The following is a 13,439-nucleotide window of genomic DNA, read 5'->3' on the forward strand; positions in this document are numbered from 1 at the left end:
CACCTGGGGTAACCACGTAGCGGGGAAGAGAAAGTAGTCTCTCGGGGCAGCCGGCTTCTCGAGACCTGTGTCTTTTTCACTTATGATAATGGCCCCTATTTTCCACTCTCCCAGCCACCTGTGTGTGAGTTCAGAGGCCCCAACTTCTTCTGAGATGGTTCCCCACCCCATTCCCAGGAGGGTGGCTGTCCTCCTCACTGTGCCCCGAATCCTTCATCACCTCCCCGGTCCCCAGCCTACCTCCCCTCCCTAGAGGGGCCGCATTCTCAGGAGGGAGCTGCCTCTCATCCCAGGGCCTTTTTTAAAAAAAATTATTTTTTTTTAACTTTTATTTTTGGCTGAGTTGGGTCTTCGTTGCTGCGTGAGGCCTTTCTCTGGTTGCAGCGAGCAGGGGCTACTCTTCATTGCGGTGCGTGGGCATCTCAGGCTCTAGGCGCGTGGGCTTCAGTAGTTGTGGCACAGGAGCTCTAGAACGCAGGCTCAGTAGTTGTGGCGCACGGGCTTAGTTGCCCTGCGGCATGTGGGATCTTCCCAGGCCAGGGCTCGAACCCGTGTGCCCTGCATTGGCCGGCGGGTTCTTAACCACTGCGCCAACAGGGAAGCCCCTCATCCCAGGGCCTTGGGGCCAAAGTCAGGGCATCTGTAGCTGTGTGGCTCCAATGCTGGTTCTACAGTCCCAGGTCTCCTCTGCTTCTCCCATTTTCTCAGATCCTGGGGACATTGAGAGAGAACACTGTTGCTGCTCTTAACTTTGTTCCAGGCTGGGCTCCAGGAAGGATCTGGGCTTGATGAAGCGAGAACTCAGACTGGAAACTGGGTATTCAGAGGACAGAGAGCCCCGGGTTGTGAGAGAGAGAGAGGGATAGGAAGAGCGACTTCTTGGGGGTGTAGTTCTACATGGGGCACAGGGAGAATGTACAAGTATTTCTGGGGGCGCACACATACACGTGTGTATATGTATCTTGGTGTGTACAAGAGTCAGTCTTTGGATACCTGTGTATATATGAATCTATATTTGTAAATATGCATAAATCTGTGTGTGAGTCAGCATGTATTTATGTGTTGTGCGTACGTTTTATACATCTCTATTTATGGATATGCCTGTATGTCTGTGTCCATCTTTGAGTGTGTGTATCTGTGTAGCTTTGTACCTTATACTCCTGAATCTGCATATGCATACATATGTGTGTACCGCTGTGTCTTTGGCCAGTATCTTTGGGAGTATGTGTACATGTCAGTGTGTCTGAGCATACCTGTGTACAGGTCTACCTTTGTGCATGTATGTGTGTGTGTATCTGTACAGCTATCTGATGAAATGTGGAGTTTTTTTTTTAATAGATCTTTATTGGAGTTTACTTGCTTCACAATACTGCGTTAGTTTCTGTTGTACAACAAAGTGAATCATCCATATGCGTACACATGTCCCCATATCCCCTTCCTCATGAGCCTCCCTCCCACCCGCCCTATCCCACCCCTCTAGGTCATCGTAAAGCACCGGGCTGATCTCCCTGTGCTATGCGGCTGCTTCCCACTAGCTATCTATTTTACATTCGGTAGTGTGTATATGTCGCTACTACTCTCACTTAGCCCCAGCTTCCCCCCCTCCCACCCCATGTCATCAAGTCCATTCTCTATGTCTACATCTTTTTTTTTTTTTGATTCCATATATATGTGTTAGCATACGGTATTTGTTTTTCTCTTTCTGACTTACTTCACTCTGTATGACAGACTCTAGGTCCATCCACCTCACTACAAATAACTCAATTTCGTTTCTTTTCATGGCCGAGTAATATCCCATGGTATATATGTGCCACATCTTCTTTATCCATTCATGTGTCAATGGACACTTAGGTTGCTTCCATGTCCTGGCTATTGTAAATAGTGCTGCAATGAACATTGTGGTACATGAGTCTTTTTGAATTATGGTTTTCTCAGGGTATATGCCCAGTAGTGGGATTGCTGGATCACATGGTAGTTCTATTTTTAGTTTTTTAAGGAACCTCCATACTGTTTTCCATAGTGGTTGTAGCAATTTACATTCCCACCAGATGTGGAGTTTTTGGAACAGAAAATCCAGTTTTGCCAGATGTGCTTTGTTTCTAAAGATGCTGGAGTTGATGGAGCAGGATCGGAGAACCCCAGGGGAAGTGGCTGGTGATGAAGCAGCAGGGTTGAGCCCCTTGAACATGAGCAGGGCTCTGGCAACAGGAGAAGGGGCCTTGACATTGCTATGAACCTCACCAGTGCTGGGCCCTGGGAACTGCCTCTAGGTGAGGCCTGTCCTCAGTAGACTCTATCCATCTGCCTTGGATAGAGATTGGGTCAGGAAGCTCCTAATCACAGCATGTCAGCCTCCCCAAGGGCATGGAAGGGGAGCTGCCTTGAGGTCAGGTCCCTACCCAAGTCCTTGCACTGTGTACTGCAACAAGCTAATCTTGATGCTGTGCTTCTAAAAGAAGCAGAAGCAGTGGGGGGTGGGAAGGATGAGCTCTGCACAGGTAGCTCTGGGACTGGTATTTCTGGGAATTGCTGAATGGCAAGCCCCCTCTTATCAGCCTCCACTTATCTCCTTGGTGGGGAATGGGCTCTAGCTAATCCCAGTAACCAAATATACTGCCAGCCAAGGCCAGAGGTAGAGGGAGGGAGGAGAAAGGGGTGGGGTAGGGTGGTGCTCAGACCCTTCCAGACTGAAGCTTGCTTGAGGCAGGCCAGGGTAGAAAAGATGTCCTTCAAATATCCAGTGCTGTCTGTTAGTGGGCCTCAGCTTCAACCATTATATATTCTTTCCTTTGGCTGTTTAAGGCCTTTCAGACTTGAAGCCCTTGATTAAAAAGCAAATATTCTTAGGACAAGAAACCCCTGAGTGTGTTGTCTATTAATACCTCTGGAAGATTGATTGGTAACTTGCCGAGAACAAGGTTTTGTGAGGAGGAACACAGAAGGGAAAAATGTATGTAACTGTTAGTGTGCATGGGCGGGGGGCTGTGGAGAAGAAAAGCTATTAAAAAGGAGATAATGAAACAGGGAGTGCTGTGCTCACAGTTTTCTCTTCCTGGGGACCTAGGAAGACTATATTCCCCAGTATTCCTTGCAGTAAACCTGGGCTCTGCAGCATGATACCGAGTCTGGCCAGTGCAATGTGGTTGGATGTGATATAAAGGCCAGACCTGGCCTTTATATGATCCCCTATGATCATCCATGATCCTCCAGTTCTCACTTTCCTTGCCACAGTGATCTGGGGGTCCATGTATCTCAGATGGCGTAGCTGCCAGGTGGAAGGGGCTGGCTGACCTACGTTGTTGTATTAAATCCTGAGATTTCACAATTAACTTGTTACTGCACCAAAATCTGCTTTGGCCTAACACATGTAGAAAAGAAGGTGCCAACAGATTTCTTAGTTTTTCCCAGGCAGATATGACCCAGCAGTCAAGATCCCAGACTCTGGAGTCATAACGGTCTGGGTTCAAGTCCCAGCTCTACCACTTCAGTTTTAAAACCTTACTCAGCCTCAGTTTCTTCTATAAAATGAGGGTTGAATGAAACAATGCCTGTCACACATTTAACTCATTGCTTGGCGATGGTGAGTTATCACTAAACGTTAGCTTTGATGCTGAGCTGTTAGGAATGAGCGTGGGTTTCAGGTCAAATGTCCGTGCATTGCAAACTCCTCTTTCTATTTCTAGGATTAACGACAAACCGTAGCAAGCTTACCAGGGTTGGTGTGAGGGGTCACGTGATTGTGTTGGTGATTGTGCTGAGTACGCGCGATGCAGCGGAGATGAGTTAGTTACTGGTATTACTACTGAGATCAGCCCTAAGTCTTGCACAGGGAGCCATAACCTAGTTCAGCCGCGGGGAAGACAACATCGGGCTCACACGTACAGGAGCTCAGGCTGGGGATGGGCTGGCAGTCTCAGGACGGGCTGATGCGCCCGTAGGAGGACCACCCCAGTCTGGAGGAAAGGGTCCCTGCAGGACAGAGCTGCCTCTGTCTCCTCCTCAGAGAGCATCCCTGTGACCCCAGCCTCAGCCTATCCTCCCGAGAGCTGGATTCACTGGGGCTCCTGGTGGGAGAGCTCAGCACTGCCTTCACTGATGTCTCTGCTGGTCAGATCTCTGGATGCTGCCTGATTCCCTAGGCCACCCATGGGGAGGTGTTACCCCATCCTCTTGAGGATGGGGCTGGGGGTGAAGGCAGAGTGGAGAAATGGGTGATGGGCCTCACGTGGCGTAATCTCACCGCTTCTCTCCCTGGGGTGGGGGATCAGAGGGGTTGGGCCTTCCTGAACTACCCCCCAAGCTGCCCTGCACCTTCTGTAGAGGGGCCAGCCCTCCATGTACAGTTAAGCTCGTCTCTGCTAAGGCCTGCGAGCCAACCTTTCCAAGGCATTTACCATGAAGCTAGTGAGACTTAACACTCCAGGGCCACTCACCTGCCTGAGCCTCTTCTAATCCTAAAAGCTGACCCACGTTGCATATGCTTCAGGCTTCATAAAACCTGGATCTGCTCCTGATCTCTGCCCTGGTGAGATTTCTGGGCCTCCACTGTGGAAGAGCCCAGAAGGGGAGGGGGCGTCGGGGCAAAGGAAGACGGGGTGGGCTTGGCGTGCTCTCGGCAGCCTTCCCAGCTGCCTGTTCCTTCCTCCTTCCCTGAGTGGTGGGACACCTGGTTCTCTTTGGGCCACTAACTGTGTGACACTGGACGAGTCATTTTCCCTCTCTGGCCTCAGTTTGCTCATCTGTAAACAAGAGAATCAGACAAGATGGTTCCTAAAGCCCCTTTAGTTTCTGCCATTAGAGGACCGACCACCTCATTAGGGCCCCGCGGGGACTGGCCTGCTGACCGGCTGCTCGCCGGGCGTTGGGTCTCACCGGACCTTTCCATCAACGTGTTGGAAGAGACTTGCTGATCTCCTGGAACAGGGCACCAGGTTGGGGAATCCCGTCCCGCCCTGGGGGAGCCTAATTGGGCTCCCGGAGTGAGGGGCCTGGAATATGTATGAGCACGTGGAGGTCCCAGAGAAAGTGAGAATGGCCTCTTCTCTCGCTTGGGGAGACGGAAGGAAGAATTCACTGAGAGTTATGCCTCCTACTTCCTTCTGAATTTGGGACCCACCCAAGTCAGAGAGAGACCCCGCACCCCAGTCCTACTGGTCTCCCCTAAAACGGGGCCTGCCTGCGTTCCTGGGGACAGCATGGGGCTTACTCTTGACTAAGCTGAAACTAATCACGGTCAAGGTGGAGGAGGCTGAAGCAGCAGGGCAGACGCTCCCCGGGGGTTCATTCTCTCCTTGTGGGGTGTGGGCAGTGGAGTTAGGCAGACGTGGGTCCAAATCCCAGCTCTCTCGCTTCCTGGCTGTGTGGCCTGGGGCAAACGACTCAGTCTCTCTGAGCCTCAGTGTGTCTTCAAAATAGGGAAGCTAATATCTACCTCGTAGGATTATTCTAAGGATTAAATGAGATAATGTGTGTGAAAGTGTCTGGCATTTGGGAGGCCCTTGTGGCCACTAGTTATTCCTATTATTAGCTCTACTCTTCAGAAGGGGATGACTCATACCACTGCCCTGGGGGTTCTGGGAAGCACAGAGGGGTGAGGTGAGGGGTGAAGGTGAGACTGAGGTCTTAGTGGGAACAGGACGTGTCTGTAGAGCAGTGGGAGGGCCAGACACCTGGTCCCGGCTGTGGCCTCAAGGGGTGAGCAGCAAAAATGAGAGCCTCTCCCCTCTCCCATCCCCGTTGCCCAGGTGGGACCCTCTGTTGGGAGGCCTGGCGCCCAAGGGTGAGAGTGGGGCCCACAGAAGAGGCCCTAGTGGCCAATGGAGTAGGCGCCTGAGTCCGTGGACTGCTTCTCCTCTGTGGTCTGGTCGCTGGGGTACACGGGGTTGGCCGAGGCCATGACCTTCAGCGTGGTCTCATTCACCTGCAGGCAGAAGGGCTGGCATGATCGTGCTCTGACTGTGGGCAGGGTCCTCCTATGGGCCCCCGTGGGACAGACTCAGCCTTTGGGGCTCGCAGCCCGGTCATAGGGGAGCTAGAGCAAGTCTGTGACCCCAAGACTCTTCCCATGCACCTCAAGGGCAAACAGACCTGAGCCAACCAGTAGCAGGATTTGTCCCTCCCCGAAGCAAAGAGGGGACAGTGAGTGGATGCAGACGATGACCACAGAGCCCACTCTTGGCCAGAGCCCCTCTTGTCGGGATCCCCAGTACGCACTGAGGCCCAATGAACTCCCCTTCAGAGGCCCCCAAGAGGTGGGCCCCTGAGAGTCTGGGCTCCGGCTCCCCTCCCTGCCGTTCCTCTGCCTCTCGTGGGCGCACCCCACCCTCCCCGACTCACCTCCTCAAACTTCTTGGCTTTGTACTGGTCGGCCCCCTTGAGGAAGTTTAGCAGGATGATGTCGCAGAGGACAGTCCCCTGGAGGTGGAGGGCAGCGCGGCTCAGCGGGGCTGCAGGGCGGGGGCAGCGCAGCGGGAAGCACGGGCGGCAGGCGGGACTGCCCTTGGGGTCGGGGTGAGTCCTCCAGAGACACCTGACTGATGGTTCCTCTTAGGAAAACATCGAGGGGCCTTGCAGAATATCTCCAGAACCCACCTCCCCAGCTCCTGGGGTGAGCCCAGACCAGACTGCAGAGGGAGGACTTGGTGGGAGAAGCAGAGGGACCGCGGGGGTCCAAGTCCCTGGGGAAGGGACTCTGTCCCCACCTTGCCAGCTGGGCTCTGTTCCTTGACCGGGCTCTCAGGTCTGGGAACCCTGGAGTCTCCTCGCCCCCCTACACAGTGGCGAACGGGGACTCTGTAGCAGGTGGGGGGCTGCCGTGGAGTGAGTGAGCTCTCCAGGACTGGAGATGTTCACGCAAGGGCTGGCCCAGCAGGGAGGTGAGGGCAAGAGGTTGGGCTCACCGTCTGGGAAGGAGAGGGTCACCGCTTGCCCAAACCCTGCCAGCCTGGGCCGCACCCTGAGTGGCCTCCGGACGGGACCCAGAGGGGCCGCACTCACCACTCCTACAGAGGTGAAGGCTGCCACGGAGCTGATGATCGTGGGAATGATGTCAAACCTGCCAGCCTGTGTGCGCAAAGACCCAGGTGAGTGGGCACAGCTCCGACAGGGCCGGGGCGAGGCCTGACGTGGAGCTTGGACCCCCAGCCGGGAAGACCCTGAAGCCTGCAGGGCTCTTGGTGCATCAGCGGGCCTCACCTGCTGTGGACGTGTGACCAGCGAGGGTCTCAGAGCTGGTCAGTGGCAGGACCCTGCCCCCAGAGGAGCCTCTTTAGGGCCCAGGATGGGTCCAGGTTTCCTCCCCTATCCCCCGTGTCTGCCTGGCCCAAGGACTCACATTTCCATACACCAGCACGTCGAAGCGGATGCCGAAAGCCTTCAGAAGCGTGCGGTGCTCACTGCCGTTCTCCGTCTTGTAGTACTTGGCAAACCTGGAGGCCAGAGGGGAAGGTGGGTCCCACTGTGGGCTCCTGTCTCTCTTGCCTGAAAATTCAGGGGCCTCTAGAGCCCTATGACCCTCACCTAGCGAGCAACCCTTACTGATGGTTTGGTGGGACACCTGCCGTGGTCCTCCCTGTGTGGTGAGCTGAACCCCTCCCTGCACAGGCGTCACCTTGGGGGTTTGTTAATAAGGCAGATTTCCAGGCCCCACCCTGAACCCGCGGAATCAGCATCTCTGTGGGTGGAGCCCAGGACTCTGTCTTTTAAATCACGTCCCTAAATGATTCTGAGGTGTATGAAAGTTGGAGCCCAGCTGGACTCCAAGCTTCTTCAGTTCTCTTTGTTTGGGTATCCCAGGGCCCGGCAGGGGCTCCCCTCTCCACAGGCTTCTCAGCCTACTTGGGTCCAAAGCCTGGTTCTGCCACTTGTCAGCTGTGCAACTTGGGCCAGTTGCTTAACCTCTCTGACACTCAATTTCCTCATTTGTGAGTGGGAATAATACAGAAGTCCCGCTTCAAAGGGTTGCCATGAAAATTGAATGAAACCACGTGTGTCAGGGGTTTAGAATAGTGTCTGGAACAAAGTAGGCACTCAGGAAATGCTCACTGGTGTTGATACTGCTGAAAAAATACGTTGATTTCTAGAGCAGTTTACAGAGCAGTTTTAAAAAGTGTCTTTAGACACCTCATCTCACAAACTTGTGGGATAGGGATGTGACTGCTCTGTTTTTCACATGAGGCTCCAGGGGTTAAGTGACTGGTCCAGGGTTACCCAACTGGCTGAGGCCTGGTGCTGGATTTCCTCCAGTTCAAGAATTTGTCCCCTGTACCTTCTCTGCCTGGGCTGCTGGCTGCCAGGAACCGTGCTGGAGACTGATAAGAATGATCGCATTTAATTCTCACCAAACACAGTGAGGTGGGTGTTCATACCCCCATTTGGAAGATGCCTGTGGGGTGAAGGGACCCGCCTGTAGTCTCACAGTCAGTAAGGATTCGAATTGCATTTGGCTTTTGGCTTCTAAAGCCAGTGCGTTTCCCCTTACACGGCTCTGCCCACCACGGGCGAAACTCTAACGTTAGCAAAGTGCAATCTCTTTGGGCTACTGTCCCAAAGCTGTAACACGGGCTACTGATGCCAGCATCCCAGGAAAATGGTGAGGATTAAGTGAGAGGATGGTCGAGAACGAACTCAGAAACCTCTGTAACTGTGTGGCATCGACATCGGTCTCATTCGGTGCCTCCCTTTCAGTGTTTCCACTCCCCAGAGATTCCCAGGCCAGTCCCAGGCCTCTCCCAGCACAAAGAGGGAGTCTGAGAAACTCCTTCCCTGGAAGTGTTCCGTGATTGACGTGACGCCCCTCCCAGGGATGTTTGTCTTCCAAACTGTCCAGCAGGGAGAATGAAGTGCTGAGCCCAAGGGGATAAATAATGGAGAGCTCACGGGCAGGGGAGGAAGGTCATCTGCGGCGGGGAAGAGCCTCCTTACGCTGTAAGTATTGGCCACTGTCTGCTCTGGCTGCCAGGGAACTTCGGGCTCAGGCAGAAATGAGTTAAAATCCTGGCTGCACCACTTGCCGGCGGTGTGGGGCCTTTTAGGGGACTTAGCCCTCAGGGTTTGACTTCCCACGCCTATAAAATGGGGGTGCTCAGGCCCCCTTTGCAGGTCTGTTAGCGAGAAGGGTGACCCCTGAGACCAGCCCTTCGAGGCAGGTGCTCTCCTGATTCCCATGTTGGACATTTTGCCCGCCCCTCCACACCCAGTCTCTGCCCTTCTCTGTGGGGCCTGGGAGCCTGGTCTGCAAAGACTGCTTCCTTCCTGCCCTCTGGTTCCAGCTGGGTTCAGCCAGTGGGAGGCACCCACAGGAAACCAGACGGTGGGAGGGAAGAAGGGCGAGGGCTTTTCCTCTCCCAGTTCCTCTGCTGACTTCCCTCCTGAGGCCCAGAGCCTGTCAGGTGCAACCCCCCTCCAGTCCTGTGACTGCTCCCTCCCCTTGCCCTGCCGGCTTAGCTGGTAGCAGCCTTCCTGTGGTGGCCGCCCTGGTCCTTCCCCAGGCTCCTAGCTTCCTTTAAACTGCCTGCATCTTTGCACACAGTCGTCCTTTTTCTTTTTTTTTTTTTTCCGGTACGCAGGCCTCTCACTGTTGTGGCCTCTCCCGTTGCGGAGCACAGGCTCCGGACTCACAGGCTCAGCGGCCATGGCTCACGGGCCCAGCCGCTCCGTGGCATGTGGGATCCTCCCAGACCGGGGCACGAAGCCGCGTCCCCTGCATCATCGGCAGGCGGACTCTCAACAACTGCGCCACCAGGGAAGCCCTTACAGCCTTTTTAAGGCCTTAGTCAGGTAACAGGTGCTTTACTTGGGCACACGGCTACAGCCCTGCCCAGGCACAGGCAAGACAGAAGATGGGCCGCCCTCCCCCTGCACTCCTTCCTGACCCAGCTAAACTTCTCCAGGCCTGAGCTTCCTGTTCTGTAAAATGGGGATGGTAAGGGTCAGTGTCCTGGGAGGAAACAGTCAGTGGTCTCAAAAGGGACGACTGCCTGAATTGGAATTTTGATCCACCTTTACAACTCCAAAATCTGTGCTGTTAACCCAGAACTGTCCTGCCTCTGAGCTCTAAGTGGCCATTAAGGACACAGGCAGCCCTCGTGCTGGATCTCAAAGCCCTTCTGCAGTCTGTGTTCTGTCTCACATCATGGGAGAATTCACGGCCCTTGTCTGAGACGTGTGGCAACTGAGAGATGGGGACCAGGCAAGGGTGAGAGGTGGGTCACAGATGCTAAGGGCCGGGCAGAGCCTGGGACTGTGGTCCTGAGGGCTACATCCCCAGCCTACGGCTGCAGCCATGGAAAATGCTCTGACATGGACCCGAACAAAAAGTCAGCATCCTGGGCACTGCCGTTCAAAGCAGGGCTGGCTAAATTTATCTTGGGAAGGAATGTGAAGGGAACAGGGAGAAAACCCAAAGCAGACTTGGTTTTCCTCCAGCACCTGCCTTCCAAGAGGCAATAAGCATGATAAGATCATATCTCACCACCCACACACCATTGGAGGGGGTTTGGCAGGGACTGGTTCTCTACCCAGGAGGGCAGGAGGAGGGACAGCTCTTGGTGGGTGGGGGGAGGCCCCTGCTGCAGACAGGGGAAGGACCCAGACATCCTGACTTCTGCACTCAGTGTGGCCAGTGGAGATCACAGAATCTGGCCCAACCCTGTGGCAGAGATGGGCTTGGCATTCACCAGGGTCTGGGTTATCTTCTCTCCTGGCACCCGGCTGGACCATATTTCCCAGCCGCCTCGCATCTAACCTGGGCCCTGTGACTAGTTCTTGTCAATAGACTGTGAATGGAAGTGAGGTCTGTTACGTCTGGGCTGACGTGTGTTAGAGTTGTGTGCCTTCCTCATCCTCCCTTTCCTCGTGGCCAGGTGCTGTAGAGCCAGGGGAGAACTGAGGCCCTAGAGGAGACTGATCCATAGGTGGCAGGGGCTCAGATCCCTGAATGACTGTACGGAGCTCCCCACCCACCCTGACTCACAGGGCACTGTGCCATGAGCAAGACACAAACCTTTGTGCTGAGCCACTGAGATGGGGGGGCTGTTTGTTACAGCAGTTAGCAATATTTACGCTGACCATTACAAACTCTTATAATGTTATTGCTGAGAAGACTGAGGCTCAGGGAGAAGAAGTATTTGCTAAAGGACAAAGAATGAGTTAAAATTGGGAGTAATTCAACATTAGACAGAGAGAGGGTAAGGATACCACATTCCTAGGAATAAACCTTCTAAGAAAGTCCAGGAGATCTATGTGTGGTTCTATGGCTGTCTTTAACTAGCTTTTTGACCCCTGGCAAGTCACTCAACCTCTCTGAGCTTTTTACCTCAACTGATAAATGAGAGTAAAAAGAGCTACAGGAAGGATGAGATGAGATATAGTACGTGCCCAGATATAGTACGTGCTCAAGTCATGTCCCTTTCCCTTCTTATCCTGAGATCAAGGTAAAGTGAAATAATAGTATCTAGACTTGTCTGAACCATTACACTCTCTGGCCTCCTGGAGATAATAACATTAGTAACAATAATGGCCAACATACATTACGAGCTTACTGTGTGCGAGGCACTGTGCTAAGTGCTCTACACCTACTAACTCATTTAATACACACAACCACCCCATGAAATCCAGTACTGCTGCAATTCCCATTTCACAGATGAAGAATCAGGATCAGAGACGTTATGCCACTTGTCTAAGGTCACACCACCAACGGTCAGTGCGTGGAGATGGGATTCAAAGCAGGGCAGTCCAGTTCTAGAGTCCACACTCTTAGCCAGTATCCTAGACTGTTTTTTTTGTTGTTGTTGTTGTTGTTGCCTGGTTTCTGTTAGGTCCTGGCTAATTTCTTTCAAGTTCCCCAGCTGGGAGCCCCTTTTGCATTTACAAAATGACCCAGAGTCATCAGGTGGGAGTAGAACAGAAAGCATAGGAGAGCCATGAAGTGTACGAAGAAGGACCCCAACCTCCTCATCTAAAAAGGGGAAGGGGACTTCCTTGGCCTGGCTCACCTCTCTTTTGACGTGTTCCCTCTGTTCTCTCCTTATCGTCAATGAACTCTCTTGCAACAGGGGGAAAAAAAGGGGCGTGGGGGGAAGGGCTTGGAATTCCCTGGTGGTCCAGTGGTTAAGACTCGGTGCTTTCACTGCCGTGGGCCTGGGTTCGATCCCTCGTTGGGGAACTAACATCCCATAAGCCACACAGCGTGGCCAAATAAATAAATAAATAAAAGGGCTGAGCTACCCCATGCCTGGGCCCTGATTTCTCCCAAATCCTCCGATTTCTACCTCTCTGGCTTTGGTCTTCTCGTCTGGGAAGTAGAGTTGGTGAGAATGATACCTCCATTCAACACCTTGGCCTGGAATACCACCCTCCCCTCAACCTGGCTGGGTCCACCTTCCCAGCCTCAACAGCAGAACCCCTCTCACTGCACACACACCACGCTATCTGCTTCCTGTACTCCCCGAACACACTCCATAGACAGGCTTCTGTGCCTCTGCCCATTCTGTTCCCCTCTCCTCCCCTCTTCCACCGTGCAAACTCCTACTCATCCATTAGGGCCCAGCTCCGTGGCCTCTCATTTTTTTCTACATTCAGCAGATCTTTGGAGCACCCTACCCTATGCCAGGCATGGTGCTAGGCACTGCTGATCCATTGGCAAGCTCTGCTCTCATGCGAGGAAGAGAAATACGAATGAACCATGCAATCCCATAAATACGTAAAATCGGACATAAGGGCTAGGAAGGAGAAGAGCGCCATTCTAGAGCACAGGTAGTCAAGACGCTGGATGGAGGCCGGAGGGTCAAGGTAGGCTTTGGTGGAAGTGCCGTGAAAGCTGAGACTTGAAGGATGGAGAGCTGAAAGGTAAGAAGGACAGAGCGGGGGCAGCTTTCCCGGCTGAGGGATCTGCAAGCCCTGTCAAGGGAAAGGACGTGGTGTTTTGAAGAAGCTCAGAGAGAGCCCTGGTGGGTGGAGGACAGAGCCAGTTGGAAGTGGCCATGGCTGGTACACCTGGCCCTGGCTGCCACAGCCAGTGTGTGTCTCTCTTCCCACTTCCACGTTCAGGGACTTCATGCTTTAGCTTGAAATTGACCATGGTGGAGTATTTCCACTACGGAAATTGGCAGGCCCTACAGATCAGTGCCGTTTTCTTTTTCTCCGGAGAGCCGGCTTACCAGTGTAGCACTGAGGCTGTAAAGTCCCCCTAGGCTACCTTTCCTGTCTCTGCTGGGATCCAGGCCTCTACTCCAGTACCTGCCACACCAGACTGTAGTTAATAATTGGGACTATTGACTACAAGCTAGATCTCACTGTCTCTCTTTGCCCAAGGGCCTACCCAGCGCAGCAAGGAGTGGGGTAAATGCTTGCTGGAGGGATAAATGGATTTCGGAGATTCTCGACATCTCGCAGATGGAGCTTAGCGATGTCAGCCTCCAGGTTTCCTCCTAGTGACTCGG

The 13,439-nt window shown here is 53.4% G+C and overlaps 1 protein-coding gene across 1 annotated transcript in view; it reads right to left on the minus strand.

The window, feature by feature from the left end:
* Window positions 1-881: 881 nt before the first annotated feature.
* P2RX3 (purinergic receptor P2X 3) overlaps window positions 882-13,439 on the minus strand; it is a 33,208-nt gene continuing 20,650 nt past the window's right edge. The window contains exons 9-12 of the mRNA XM_022591980.2: window positions 7,334-7,427; window positions 6,997-7,062; window positions 6,337-6,414; window positions 882-5,920 (exon numbers count right to left, since the gene is read on the minus strand). Coding sequence (XP_022447688.1) covers window positions 5,807-5,920; window positions 6,337-6,414; window positions 6,997-7,062; window positions 7,334-7,427 — 352 coding nt within the window. The 3' untranslated portion in view covers window positions 882-5,806. The remainder of the gene's footprint in view (window positions 5,921-6,336; window positions 6,415-6,996; window positions 7,063-7,333; window positions 7,428-13,439) is intronic.

The sequence above is a fragment of the Delphinapterus leucas genome, chromosome 7 (assembly GCF_059928025.1).
Source record: "Delphinapterus leucas isolate spDelLeu-1000000601 "Yukka" chromosome 7, BTC_Dleu_Yukka2, whole genome shotgun sequence".
NCBI lineage: Eukaryota > Metazoa > Chordata > Mammalia > Artiodactyla > Monodontidae > Delphinapterus > Delphinapterus leucas.